This window comes from Hypanus sabinus, chromosome 4 (genome assembly GCF_030144855.1).
Source record: "Hypanus sabinus isolate sHypSab1 chromosome 4, sHypSab1.hap1, whole genome shotgun sequence".
In the NCBI taxonomy this organism is placed as follows: Eukaryota; Metazoa; Chordata; class Chondrichthyes; order Myliobatiformes; family Dasyatidae; genus Hypanus; species Hypanus sabinus.
In genome coordinates, this window is record NC_082709.1 from 152945844 (window position 1) to 152961647 (window position 15804).

Below are 15804 nucleotides of genomic sequence, written 5' to 3' on the forward strand. Positions count from 1 at the left end.
TCCTGATAGTGCCAAAAGGGAAGGTTAACCCGCGCGTGAGAAGTATGAGCCCAGTTTCGTTTGGGCGACCAGTTTATTTTTATTAGCGTATGTTCATAAAATATATGTTACATTGCTACAAGAAATTTGGGCCTTTCATTTATTTACTTAGAGTCTTGCTGTTGTCTAGTAATGGGAGTAATCTAGAGGCACTGCCTTTGAAATTTAGCTTTTTGACACAAGAATAGGTTGACATCCATAAAATGGGTTAGAGAGTTCATGTTGGATCTTATAGACTCGAGACTTACACCCAAATTCTTCATTCATTCCACAGTGTACGTCTATGTGCTGGAACTGAACTCGCGGGGTCACAGTGGGGACAGGGTTGGGAATCAGAAGGGTAGCGCTCAGTGTTGACGGATGAATCGGGCAATCAAGGCAAGAGATGGCTGCCGGGTTTCCCCATGGGCTAGGATTAGTGGGAAAATGGACTACATTGTTAAGGACATGATCAGAAGTTGGATTGAGTGGGATGAAATATGATAATTGAGGGTAATTATAATCAGTAGTTGTAGAAGCATTATACGTGATAAATTATAGATTGCAGTGATATAGATTGCACTGACATGGTAGCATTATTTTGCCATCAGTTGCTATTGTTTAATTTTCTTGCTTAGTGTGTTAAAGAAATGGGGGCAAAAGAAAAGGATCAGTAGATGTAATGCCTCAAGGAGCACACAATTGAATTTTGATAGGAACAGACCCATCATAAAACGGAGCTTTAAAACCAAATTATAGTGGTACTTTAGAACATGAATAGCAATTTGCTGCACACTGACAGAATTCCTGTGGTTTGACAATAATTTTGTACAGTCTGTGATTTGATAAGCTTATTTCTACATCTGTTACCTTTTTTAAGATGGGTAAAAATTTGTAATAAAACTGTTAGACTCGGATACTTAATTAGATAAATACCTCGATGAACAAAATTTGCTGTTAATCTCCTAGTGCATTTATTTTTTAGCTGAACTGTAGGTTTACTCATGCATAACATTGATTCTCAAAAGCCTGTTGATCAAGTATTTTTCTCCCAAATATTTATACATAGAGCATGGTCATCACCCCTCTACTTCCTGCATGTTCATGTGCCTATCCATCTGCTTCTCAAACACCACTATCTTGTCTGCTTCCACCACCAAGCTTGCAGGATGTTTCGAGCATCCACCACTCTGTGTGAATGGGGGTGGGGTAATAAAACTTGGCCTGCACATCTCTTTTAAATTCCAGTCCTGATGAAGGGTCTCAGCCCAAAACATCAACTCTTTATTCCTCTCCACAGATGCTGAATGACTTGCCGAGTTCCTCCAGTATATTGTGTGTTGCTGTGGTTTTCCAGCATCTGCAGAATGTCTTGCGTTCTCCTTTAAGCTTCCCCCCATCCCTTCCACATCTTAAGTGCATGTTCTCTAGAATTTGACATTTCTTTCACCCTAGGTAAAAGACTGACTATCTAAGTTGTTCATAGATTTATATTGTCAGGTCTCTCATGATTCTAAGTAACCTCCAGTATATAGTTCATAATCAAAGTTCTATCCTATCATTTACCAAAGAATTATTAATTTTCCTTTTAAATGTGCTTGTTTTACAGGTGGAGTGTTAATTAGCTCCATTGTGATGTCACAGTAATTTTCTGTTTTGGGTTCCATTAATTCCGTTAGAGGTAGATGCTATGCAGCAACATGAATGGGACTTACAAAGTAATTTACAATTGGCATCTAACCTCATATAAAAGATGTGAAACATAGATTTCTCCAACTTCTGGTAATTGCCCCCCCCTTCTCCATTCCCATTCCTGTTTCCCTCTCTCACTTTATCTCCTTACCTGCCCATCACCTCCCTCTGGTGCCCCTCCCCATTCTCTTTTTAGCATGGTCTTTTACCCTCTCCTATCGGATTCCCCTTTCTCCAGCCCTTTATCTCTTTCACCTATCAGCTTTCCAGCCCTTTCCCAGTTTCACCCATCACCTACCATCTTTTACTTTTCTCCTCCCCCCATCTTCTTGATCTAACTTCTCATCATTTTTACAGTCCTAACGAAGGGTTTCGGCCTGAAACGTCGACTGTTTGGCTTTTCCATAGATGCTGCCTGGCCTGCTGAGTTCCTCAAGTGTTTTGTGTGTGTAGTTTGTATAAAAGAGATTGCAGGGTTTTGGGAAAACCCTACCATTGGACAGGAGGTACAGAAGAACTAGGTTCTAGTTCACCATGTCAGGAACATTTATTAGACCGCTGTAGATTACTTCACTCACCACAATTCTGAACTGATTCTACAACCTACAGACTTACTTTCAAGGACTCTTTAAAACTCATGTTCTCAGTATATTTTATTTGCATGGCTTGTCTTCTTTTGCACATTTTTAGTTGTATGCCAGTCCATTCATGTACGGTTCATAGATTCTAATATTTATTACTGTAAGTGTCTGCAAGAAGATTAATCTCAAGATAGTGTATGGTAACATAGAGTCCTGATGAAGGGTCTTGGTGTGAAACATCGGCTGCTTACTCTTTTCCATCAATGCTATCTGACCTGTTGAGTTCCTCCAGCATTTTGTGTATGTTGCTTGGATTTCCAGCATCTGCAGATTTTCTCCTGTTTGTGTGATATGGTAACATATACACACTTTGATAATAAATTTACCTTGAACTTTTGAAAATGGTAGTGACACAATGGAACAGATCATAATGTTTGTTTTGACAATTTAGACTATATCAATATTTTGGCTATTAACCATAGCTTTCAACTCCACCCCCACTCCCCCAAAACTGTCAGAATAAGTACTGAGAATTAAAAATTTCGAAGAATGTCAGAAGGGGTACAAGAGCCCAAACTATTTATATAAATATGCTAGCAATGAGATTTCCGTTCAGGTCAGCACTGAGGTAGGAGTGGCAGATCTTCTGGTCTGGTGCAATTCTGGGATGAGGTGGCCCAATCAGCCAATCTATTTTTGTGTGAAGCCTCTGCCTGTTAGCTTTTTTTCCCCTAAATCAGAAGCTCAATTTTCAGAAGTGGTATCTTCCCAAAACATAAGTGTAATTTACTTTTGAATGAATGATATCACAGGAAACAATAAGCAAATAAATGCACCTCTGTAAAAATTGATGTTACAGCTTTATAAATTATTGGAAATTAACTGGTTGGAAATATTGGTGATTATATAAAACTGTCATTTTCATTTTAATTTATGCTCAACAATATTTCTCATCAGTACGTGGAAAGGGTTCTATTGACAAGCCATTGAATAACTTCTGTTGTCTGCCACAGATCCCCTATACGTGTTGTCTAGCGAAAAAGACCATGCCAAGATGACCATGAAGGCATTCGCATCCATTAATAGATTTGTGAGTACTCACAAATGGGGTTTATCAGTAAAATAATATCTAGAATTAATTTTAACTAAAATCTTCCTTTGCTGATTGGGTGATTGCAGTTGCATATTTTTCAATGGAACTGATATGGATGACAGTTCAAAGAACAATTTTCTCATATGCATTTTTGACCATGATTCACCTGTTTTCTGAAAGTGATATTTAATGTTTCTGCATTTTCTTATTTCTTTAAATTACACACTATTTCTATATTTTTGAAACGCAAATAACAGTTGGTATTGCTCTCTGTATTCACCCTTCTCCCACTCACATGTTTCACATTTTTGGTTTTCCCACAATCTCGTTCCTGAGAAGAGAAAAATCAACTGGATTTTCAATTAAACACAAGCAAAATAGGATGAAATTCAACCCTAAAGTAATTGTCATAGTTGCTTTCACTTGAATTTTCTAATCCCTTTGTGGGCTACAATATCACTCCATCTGAATGGAGCAAGGAGGGAAGTGACCAGTATGATCCCAAATATTAAAATGCTTTTAAATTTAGTGGGAAAATATCAGGCAGGTAAAAGATTATTGTTAGATTTTTTAATGAACTTTTTTAAAGTTACAGAACATTTAATTATTTATTTGTTCTTGTCAAAGACATAATAGACTTTTATGTAGTTTAGGAGTGAGTAGCATTTCTGATAGCATCTCAAGATCAATATGGGCACTTGCGTCTTCACTTATCTTCGTGAACTGGAAGAGTCATTAACACTTAAATGAATTTATTGTAATAACTTGCTGTTACTCATGTTAGAGTTAAAACTGGCTAGTTACATGGCCTTTTAAGGTTTTACATCTTTCCTGATATAAAATCAGAAAATTCTGGAAGTAGGCAGCACCTGTGGAAAGAGAAACAGAGCTGATGCAGTTCAGTAACCATTCATCAGAACGGAGGAAGCAAGAAAACAAGTTAGTTTTTAAGTTGCAGAATATGTCAAGGAGGGATGGACTCCATAAAAGGAGTACTAGAATGAAACTATAGTTTCTAAAGTTGTCAGATGAGATGAGTTTAGCATTATTTGTCAGATGAACATTGAAACAAAGTGAAATGAATAGTTTCAATCAGATCAAATCAGTGAGGACTAAGTGACACCACGCTTCTGGTGTTAACATAGCATGCCCACTTCTCACTAGCCCTAACCCTAACTCTATGTCTTTGGAATGTGGGGGAAACTGGAGTACCCAGAGGAAATCCTTGCGGCCACGGGAAGAACATACAAAAAGTGGGAATTAAACCCCAAACAGTGATCATCGGGTCTATAAAGTGATTGCGCTAACCGCTCTACTACCGTCGCAATTATCCAGTCAGTTGGAAAATGAAAAAGAAGCTAAAAGGGCAGATAGAGACTGATATCAAACACAAGCAGCATAAACGTTGAGAAAAGTGGTCTGTGAGAGAGAGATACTTTATTGATCTCAAAGGAAATTACAGTGTCTTAGTGGTATTACAAGTGCACAGATATATAAATATTAGAAGAGAAGTAAGAAAGAACAAAAAAAAAGTTACCTCAATCAGTTTAACAAGAGGGGTCACTACTTCTTTCGGTTATAGGGTTGACTCATTATAGAGCCTAATGGCTGAGGGTAAGAATGACCCCGCATAGCGTTCTTTGGAGCAACACAGTTGACTTAGTCTATTACTAAAAGTGCTCTTCTGTTCAGCCAAGGTGGCTTGCAGAGGCTGAGAAACATTGTCCAGAATTGCCAGGATCTTCCGTAGGGTCCTTTATTCTACCACAGCCTCAGGTGTGTCCAATTTGACTCCTATAACAGAGCCAGCCTTTCTAATCAGTTTATTGAGCCTATTGGCATCACCCATGTTTGTGCCATTGCTCCAGTACACCACTACATGGAAGATTGTACTGGTGACAACAGACTGGTAGAAAATGTGAAGGAGAGGCATGTATACTCCAAAGGGCCTCAGTCTCCTCAGGAAGCAGAGGCCACTCTGGACCTTCTTGTACACAGCCTCTGTGTTGGTGCTTCACTCAAGTCTGTCATCCAGATGCATCCCCAGGTATTGTATCTTCATCACATCCATGTCTTCACCATCAATAGTAACAGGGAACAGTGCAGGCTTAGCCTTCCTAAGGTCCATCACCATCTCCTTTGTCTTACTAATACTGAGCTGCACCATTTGACAAAGTCCTCCTCCAGGGCCCTATATTCATCCTCCCATCCACCCTATGGAGATTAAAAAATCTAAGCCATTTACACAGGTGGCTGATTTCACAATCCATGTATAGGCAGAAAACAGACCCATCAGCCTAATTAATCTGATTAGACCATCACTCATCCATTTACATTAATCTTACGTTAATGCCATTTTAAAAAAAATCTCCCTACTTTCTTGTCAATTTTTCCTAGCTTTAACCATCCTCCTCCAGATTCTACACACTTTCAAATTAGGGGCATTTTATAGTAGCCAGTTAACCTCAAGACTACCTCATCTTTGGGACATGAAGGAAACCAGAGTGTTCGGAGGAAAGTCACACAACCAGAAGAAGAACGTGCAAACTCCACACCAACAGCTCCTAAGATCAGGATTGAACCCAGATTTCTCAGGCTGTGGGATATTGGCTCAACCAGACATCCCACTGTGCTGCCTAGGGAGGGAAGGTGTTTCTGCTGGTGGAACTCTAACCTTGCTCTGTGCCAGAGGGAGAAGTATGAAAGCAAGGATATGGGAAATAGATAAGAAGTGGTCATTGTCTTGTTAGCTATCATAGTTGTAGGATATCATGGTCCAGTAGAAAAGAGATTATCTCAAAGGAACCTGTATGGAAATGCTTGTAATTTGAAAATGTGTAATCATGATGGAGGAAGGGGAGAATGGAATGAAGTAGTTACAGGACGCAGGGTGAAAGGGGTATAGTTGAGATCGTGATGGGAGTAGGTCTGAGCTTAATGTATACTGCTAGCCTATCTCCTGAAAGGGAGACTGAGATCCTGTAGGGAAAGGAAGATATAGATTACGTGAAGTTTTGCATGACAGCTAGAAAGAACAGCAAAGTAGTCTTTTATATATCAGAAAAAGAGTTGAGGGTGGGTGGCAGAGCAGGATTAAAACAAATATTGATCCACATAACCCCATAAAAATAGATATGAACTTGTCCTATGAGTGTTTCCACAACTGTGTCTTTTATCTAAAGATCCAGAGCTGCTTCATGAACTCTGAAATTTTAAACCTTTGCTGCCAATTTCCACCCTGCTTTCGCCTTCATGTATTCCATCTTTGTCAATACCATTCCCTTTCTTGGTGACTTTGTACACATTTTGAGGAATAGGCTAACGATTAATATCCATAACAAACTTGCAGAGCCATCTCAACAATACTTCCTTCCACCTTGTCCTCCATTCCGTTCTTAGTTCATCTGTCTCCATCATATTTGCTCAAGTGATAGGATTTCCTGTGTAGGTGCCTTGTCTCTGAATTGTGTTAGCTTATAAAATCTCTGTTGTGTATTATGAATAATATTGTAAATATATTGTTCAATTAAGCATTTTTGTTTACGTGATTCATTATGGGTTATATGTAAAAGTACGTGAATGGCATACGTCATTATGCCAGCATGTCATATGTGCACGCCTTCTGAAGTAAAAACAAAGTAGACATGTTTATCCTCGGGGCTCCTATGTTTTTCTTTTGATGAGTTTATGGAGTTACAAAACGTAACAATGATGATGAGTAAGTTGAAAAGAACCTGAGATGACGACCTGCCTGTTGAAGTGCAGCATGTTTTTCTCGCATGCAGCGAGAAAAAGACAATCAAGTTTTAAAAAAATGCAGCATATTTCCTTTATCTTTGCAAGAGGAGAGAGACAGTTGTTTTTTTTAAAAAAGGCAGAAAACTAACAAAATTCACAGACCCATAAACAGTCCATTGATAACAAATACATAAGCAGAAATGGCTGACTACATCAGAAAGATGGGCGTGTTCAACTGCATAAAAGAAAACTGGGGATGTATACTGAATGGATTAAGCAGTGGAATAGCCAAGGAGAAACTATTTTGCTGAATGCAATTGGTGGAAAAGCATACAATTTGCTTAGAAGTTTGACTTTTTCAATCAAACCAGCCAAAGTAGCTTAGCTGCTATTGTGAACGTAATACAGGAACAATTAGGCCTGAAACTATTGTTGATAGCATAACACTTTAGATTTCACAGGCAGAATCAAAAGGAACAGGAATCCATTTCAGTTTACGTGGCTGAATTGAAGAAGTTGAGCATTGTCAGTTCAGTGATGGGCTTGATGCACTGATAGATTGTTTAGTTTGTAGAATCTTACAAAAAAAAGCATTCAAAAACTGCTAACTGAAGCATAACTCATTTAAATGAGCAGTTGAAATCACTGTATCAATGGAAACAGTCAGAGATGTAATTGAGTTGCAGTTAGGAATGAAAGTGAGCTTAAACAAAATTGCACTGTCAAAACAGAAATCATTCTGACCGAACAAGTTGTGTTACCGTTGTGGCAGAGGCTCACGTTTACCAGACCAATACAGGTTTAAAGGCAAAACTTGCAGAAAATGCAACAAAGTAGGAGATATACACAGTGTGTTGTCAGGAAGATAAAAATAAATGGACTGCACAGAGAAGAGACAAATCTAAAAAGTCAAGTTGCAGTTTCAAAAAGAGCACCAACCTGCATGCTGTTCACAAAAAATCTGATAATGAAGAGAGTGGTACAGCACTGCATAGCCTTGAGATTTACAATGTGAAAACTAGCATGAGATGAGCAATATAGCTTATACAGAAGTGAATGGCAAATTCATTAAAATGGAATTGGACGCTGGCTCAGCTGTTTCAGTCATTCCATAAAATGAGTTTTAATGGCATGTCAAATATACTGAACTAAAATCTGCAGATATCCAACTTAGAACTTGTACTGGAGAAAAGATGACTCCTGGGGGAATGATATAACTGTGAAATACAACAGTCAACAAGCCACATTGGGCTTATATGTGGTAAAAACAAGAGGGCAGGCATTGTGGGGTCATAAATGGCTGAGACAACTACAATTTGATTGATGATCCATTCACTATTTGCATACCACCCTGAAATAGTCAACTGAAAGCAAATTAAGAAAGATACTGGATGATGCCACAGCAATGTTCAATGATAGCTTTAGAAGACTCAAACACATCAAGGGCAATATAGTGTTAAATGGAAATACCACACACAAGTTTTACAAAGCCCATCCTGATCCTTATACCATCCACGATAAAGTAGCCAGTGAACTGGATCACATCGGGGCTGAAGGAATTCTTTCCAAGGTGGAGTGGATCCCATGGGCAATGCTAGTGGTTCCAGTAGCCAAGAATGATGGGTCTGTCAGGAACTGTGGAAATTTTAAGATCACCATCAAACCAGTACTGAAAGTAGTTTGTAACTCTTTGCCCAGGATAAAAGGTTAGCTTTGCAAACCTTTCTGGAGGAAAGCACTTCAGCAAAGTGGACTTAGCTGAGACCTATCTACAGATGGAGCTGGAAGAAGTGTCCAAAATGTTTCTCAACATAAACACTCACAGCGGGCTTTATCACTATATTAGGCTAATTTTTGGAGTAACATCTGCACCTGCACTCTGGCAGAAAGCTATGGAGTAGGTGCTGTAAGGCTGCTTAAATACTCAGCATTTAAGTATTATGCTGAGTATACAATATCTGGATAATATTGCTGTTACCAGTGAGGATGACAAGGAACATCTCCAAAATTTCAAGACATTGTTAAAAATTGTAAGATGATGAGCTCAGAAGGCAATGTAAATGTGAATTCTTTAAACCAAGCATCACTTACTGCGGTCACACCACTGATGCACAAGCATTACATAAATGAGGAAATTCAAGCTGTGGTGGATTCCCAAAGCCAGTGGATATGTCGCAGTTGCAGTCTGTTTTTAGATTTTATCAATTATTATAACAGGTTCCTGCCAAACATGGCTATTGTGGTCCACCGTTTGAACTCAATACTACAGACTGGGAAGAAATGTCAATGGTGGGGTGGCTTTCCAAAAGGTAAAAAGGTAAAGTAAATGGTGGCTTCAGACACTGTACGAGATTCACATCGTCCAGTGAAGCATGCTTGTGACCCTTTGCCGTATGATATAGGTGCAGTCTTGTCTCATGTTATGAGTGATGGAAATGAATGCCCCCAAAGCCTTTGTATCACATTCCCTTACCGCTGTAGAGAAAAATTACACACAGATTGACAGAGAGGTCTTAAGTCTGGTTTGGGGTGTAAAAAGTTTCAACCAGTACTTGCATGGGAGAGAGTTTACTCTGATTACAGATCATTAACCACTAGAGTCCATTTTCAACCCACAGAAGTGTGTTCCACTAACAGCAGCAGCACAAATGCAGAGATGGACTCTTGTTTCTTGGATGACACAATTAAAAGTTCAAATTCTAGAGGACATCTAATCATAGAAGTGCTGATGGATTGTCCTTGTTTACCTTTGGAAAAGGAAGTACCTGAAAAATTTACAAAAGAGAACACTCTTCTTGATGTATTCTCCCTAATGCAAATCGAAAGTCTCCCTATTACGACAGAGATGATCTAAACGGAAACCAGAAAAGACCACACACTGTCTCAAGTCTACATGACAACCCAAAATAGCTGGTATGTGAAGCCGAAATTTCAGTTTCCCCATTTTACCCAGCAATGGGATATGTTTGTCCTTAATGGGGGTTGCCTTATGTAAGAATTGAGAGTTGTTGTTCCATCCAAGCTGAGACCTAAAGTGTTAGAAGAGGTACATGCTGGTCATCTAGGCTTGATCAAAATGAAAGCATTAGGTTGAAGCTTTGTCTGGTGGCCTGGAACAGATCAGGTAGTTTGCCATGCACAGTTCAGGATGCCAACACATCCAAAAGAACAGTGTCCAGAGCTGATAGAGCCAACTCCTGCAATCACAATGGAGGAGCCTCCAAAACCTGAGATTGTTCACAATCATGTGTTTCTCCTTCCAGGAAAAATGACACCCCTTGTCAGGAAAGATGTTAATCAAAGTACATTTATTATCAAAGAATGCTTAAATTATACAACTCGGGATTTGTTTGCTTATAGGTATTCACAAAACAAGGATGCCTAAAAACTCAATTAGAAGAAATAAAGACGAATCCCCAATATGCACAGAGAAAGAGACAAAATAAAAACAAATCATGCAAACAATAGAAGCGAGCAACAACAAACCAAATTGAGTCCTTAGTTCCAAATCCCTGGAGCAGTTTGGAGTAGGCCCAAAGCCTCGGTATTCAGTTCATCATATTAGCAGGGCAAGTCACCACAATGTTTGCAGACACGAAGCACAGCAGTCAGGGGCAGTCTCACAGCTTTAGCATTGCAGAGAGAGGTGCTCACTTTCTGTCTGGTCCAGCATTTAAATTACTCCACAGGAGTAAAAAATCCTCCACATTTAAAATTTTCTATGCTATGGAAGTCTATATGGTAGTTGTATTACATAGTATAGTAGGCCTCCATTAGTCTCGATAGACCATGGATTTGCACCTTGGAAAGTTTCCAGGGCACAAGCCTGGGCAAGGCTTCTTTTTATGGAAGACCAGCAGTTGCCCAAGCTGCAAGTCTCCGCTCTCCACGCCACCAATGCTGTCCAAGGGAAGGGCATTAGGACCCATACATACAGCTTGGCACCGGTGTCATCACATTAAGTGCCTTGCTCAAGGACACACATGCAAGCCTCAGCCAAGGCTTGAACTGGCGACCTTCAGATAACAAGCCAAACACCTTAACCACTTGGCCACGCTCCAACACTACATAGTATCTGTGTATGTCTATATATAAGATGACTAGAGAGCAATACGTTACATATTTGAGGTGCATTCGATACTGAGTTGAACTTTATAGCTAAGTTGTAGCAATGTTGTATATTTATTATTTCAGTAATTGAGTAATATTGCAAATATATTTGATTAAGCATTCCTTATTGTTTACATAATTCATAACAGTTATATGTAAAAGTACATGAATGGCACACGTCATTAGAGCACCAATTCATAGGTGTGTACCTCAATGAAGTAAAAACAAAGTAGACATGTTTGTCCCTGGGCCTCCTATGTTTTTGTTTTGATTAGTTTATGGAGTTACAAAGCGTAACAATCTCTACAATACTACTGGCAGATAGAATGTAACAATAAAGTAAGCTATTGAATTATATGCCACAAATTATTCATTTTACTAAGCAAACTAATTTAAACAATAGAAAAACTGAATGCTGACAATGGACATATGCAAATCTGGAGATCTTACAAAACATACAAAAGCTCACCATATTGATTGCTTCAGTAGTTTATTAACATACAGTATATATTTGTATCAGCATGTGGTTGAAGTTGACCTCTGGGTATCTAGGTATTGTAATACTGTATATATCTCTTCCAGAAAAAAATACCTGAATATAACACCATGTTCAGTAATTTACAACATTTCCCAAGGTATTTTCTGCAACTGGACCACAACAACCCAGTTCCAAAGTTTATTGATCAACGTTGGAGAGGATATGAAGAGAAAAGACAAGATGCCATCAAGCAATTGGCAAAGTAATTGCTACTTTGTTTTGAAATGACCTAAGTGGTAAACCATAAACAACTTGAAAAAAATCAAATTGTTTTAACAATGTATCAGAATTATATTTCTGTTCATGCTATGCATTTATATGGAATTATAAATATTATGAGTTTGATGAAATAGTTAAACATAGAAAAACCTACAGCACAGTACAGGCCCTTTGTCTCACAAAGCTGTGCCTAACATGTCCCTACCTTAGAAATTACTGAAGGTTACCCATAGCCCTCTATTTTTCTAAGTTCCATGTACCTATCCAGGAGTCTCTTAAAAGACCCTATCGTATCCGCCTCCACCACCGTTGCTGGCAGCCCATTCCACACACTCACCACTCTCTGCATAAAAAGACTTAGCCCTGACATTGCCTCTGTACCTACTTCCAAACACCTTAAAACTGTGCCTCTTGTGCTAGCCATTTCAGCCCTGGGAAAAAGCCTCTAACTAGCCACATGATCAATGCCTCTCGTCATCTTATTCACCTCCATCAGGTCATCTCTCATCCATTGATGCTCCAAGGAGAAAAGACCAAGTTCACTCAACCTGTTCTCATAAGGCATGCTGCTCAATCCAGGCAACATCCTTGTAAATCTCCTCTGCACCCTTTCTATGGCTTCCACATCCATCCTGTAGTGAGGCGACCAGAACTGAGCACAGTACTCCAAGTGGAGTCTGACTAGGGTCCTATACAGCTGCAACTTTACCTCTTGGCTCCTAAACTCAATCACCCGGTTGATGAACGCCAATGCCCAGTATACCTTCTTAACCACAGAGTCAACCTGCGCAGCCGCTTTGAGTGTCCTTTGGACTTGGACCCCGATCCCTCTGATCGTCCACTGCCAAGAGTCTTACCATTAGTACTGTATTCTACCATCATATTTGACCTACCTAAATGAACCACCTCACACTTATCTGGGTTGAACTCCATCTGCCACTTCTCAGCCCAGTTTTGCATCCTATCAATGTCCCGCTGTAACCTTTGACATCCACAACCCCCCCAACTTTTGTGTCATCAGCAAATTTACTAATCCATCCGCCCACTTCCTCATCCAGGTCACTTATAAAAATCACAGAGTAGGGAACCCAGAACATATCCCTGAGGCACCCCACTGGTCATCAGCCTCCATACAGAATATGACACATCTACAACCACTCTTTGCCTTCTGTGGGCAAGCCAATTCTGGATCCACAAAGCAATGTCCCCTTGGATCTCATGCCTTCTTACTTTCTCAATAAGCCTTGCATGGGGTACCTTATCAAATGCCTTGCTGAAATCCATATACACCACATCTACTACTCTACCTTCATCAATGTTAGTTACATCTTCAAAAAATTCTATCAGGCTCGTAAGGCCTGACCTGCCTTTAACAAAGCCATGCTGACTATTCCTAATCATATTATGTCTCTCCGAATGTTCATAAATTCTGCCTCTCAGGATCTTTTCCATCAACTTACCAACTACTGAAGTAAGACTCACTGGTGTATGATTTCCTCCCACAGTAGCCTGAGGTACATCTCATCCGGTCCTAGGGACTTATCCAACTTGATGCTTTCCAAAAGCTCCAGCATATCCTCTTTCTTAAAGTTTACATGATCAAGCTTTTCAGTCCACTGTAAGACATCCCTACAATCGCCAGGATTCTTTTCCATTGTGAATACTAAAGCAAAAATAAGTACCTCTATCTACATGCTATCTCCTCCAGTTCTATACACACTTTTCCACTGTCACACTTGTTTGGTCCTATTCTCCCACGTCTTATCCCCTTGCTCTTCACATACTTGCAGAATGCCTTGGGGTTTTCCTTAATCCTGTCCACCAAGGCCTTCTCATGGCCCTTTCTGGCTCTCCTAATTTCATTCTTAAGCTCCTTCCAGCTAGCCTTATAATCTTCTAGGTCTCTATCATTACCTAGTTTTTTGGACCTTTCATAAGCTTTTCTTCTTGACTAGATTTACAACAGCCTTTTTACAACACAGTTCCTGTCTCATTGGAACGTACCTATGCAGAACTCCATGCAAGTATCCCCTGAACATTTGCCACATTTCTTCTGTACATTTCCCTGAGAACATCTGTTTCCAATTTATACTTCCAAGTTCCTGCCTGATAGCCTCATATTTCCCCTTACTCTAATTATTTTCCTCACATGACTGTTCCTATCCCCCTCCAATGCTTTGTTAAAGGAGAGAACTGTTAGGAGTGCCTGTTTTTCACATTCCCCATCTTGTATCAATAGAGCTGATTCACACTTGGCATGTATGAAAAGCTCGATCCTCCCATTCCTCAGTGAAGTGAGTGTCGTTGATGGGGGTGTATTACCTATGTGCAAATTACATTAGGATATTAGAAAACCCCAACTTAATTTCAAAAGAGAATGTAAGGGAGCTCAATTAACACTAGAAAATCATAATTAAATACTTAAGAGATTTTGTCAGGTCAGCTAAGAGCTTAGGTTATTTAATTGAACTGTTTAAGGTGTTAGATTTATGCTGGGTGGAATGGCATAGCATATTTTCTTATCTCTGAGACCCAAATTTGTGCAGAGCTCTGTGTTATAGTATCTTGTAAAGACTCTGGGAGAAATGAAGCAGTTTAGAATATAAAGCCACAATTCAGTAAGAATATTTTAAACAGCTGACCTAAATGAATATTTTAACAAGATTTATTGAGTATATCATTACTTATTGAATTTATTGAATTTCTTTGCTTTTATTTTAGTTTTTTTTTGGTTTTTGCAACCAGAAGAGAAAAGCTAATTGAAACTTGTGATAATATATATATTTGCTTTCTTCAGGTATGACTTGTCTCTTAAAATGCAAATGCAAGTACCACTGGATCCAGATGTGTGTGGCAGAGACCGGTACAAGTATTTCACAAGGTAGGTCACCTGAAAAGATAAACTTTTGGTTGCCAATATATTTGCAAAATTTGGCATGACTAATTGTTACTTTTTACTTTTTTTGGTTTGACTTATTGATAGTTTGTATGAAATTGTGCTGTTCCAATTACTGGATAATTCTGGATTTTTTTTTTAGTATCACTTCCTTCCACCCCAATGTTTGATTCTCCATTCAATTCCAGGTTATTAAAGCAATGTCACTTAATTTTAATTATGCAGTTCCTGTAAAGAATTTATTTATATAGTTTCATACAAGTTCACTGAAAACACCATACAGACGAATAGATTTTCCCCATATTCTTCTGCTTCTGCTTCTGCTTCTGCTTGGTACTGCGCAAGCACTGCTGGACAGCTGTTATAATGCGCAGTCGAAGGTTTATGTGATTATTGGACTGTACCTTATATTGGTTTCCTTCAGCTCTTCCGTGTTCTCTTTCTTGTGGACGATTGGCAAGTGGATGATCTGTTAATTTTTTGTGTAAGGGGGTGGTTGGAGTTTTTGGTGCTACTATTGCTGTTCATTTCTGTGAATGAGGGGGTTGGGGATTATTATTGACGCTGTTTTTTCTGTGGGTGAGGGGGCCAGGGATTGTTACTGTCACTGTTTCTTTTTCTGCAGGGGATGGGGGTTTGGGGGACTGTGAGATTTGTTTCTTTTCTTTTTCATGCTGGAGTGTGAGGGAGTTGATGCCTTCTTTCATCAACACCAATGGTTTTTCTGTATTTAATGGCTATCCGTAGAAGATATATCGGAGTTGCATTTTACATGGATACTTTGACAATAAAATGAACCTTTGAACCACGATAAAATAAAAATAGAAAATGCGAGAAATGTTTTTCAGGTAAGGCCAACCAGATCTGTGAATAGAAAAACGAGAGTTAATGGCTTAGGTTAGAGACCCTTGTCAGATCT

General features: G+C 39.1%; 1 protein-coding gene across 2 annotated transcripts in view; it reads left to right on the forward strand.

The window, feature by feature from the left end:
* Positions 1 to 15804, forward strand: part of cfap91 (cilia and flagella associated protein 91) — an 85137-nt gene that overhangs the window by 6317 nt on the left and 63016 nt on the right. The window contains exons 1-4 of one of the 2 annotated variants that reach the window (XM_059968456.1): positions 3320 to 3381; positions 9881 to 10035; positions 11815 to 11972; positions 14787 to 14870. In XM_059968456.1, coding sequence (XP_059824439.1) covers positions 11839 to 11972; positions 14787 to 14870 — 218 coding nt within the window. In that variant the 5' untranslated portion in view covers positions 3320 to 3381; positions 9881 to 10035; positions 11815 to 11838. Of the gene's footprint in view, positions 1 to 3304; positions 3382 to 9880; positions 10036 to 11814; positions 11973 to 14786; positions 14871 to 15804 lie in introns of those variants that run through there. The other variant, XM_059968455.1, reaches the window with a different exon arrangement.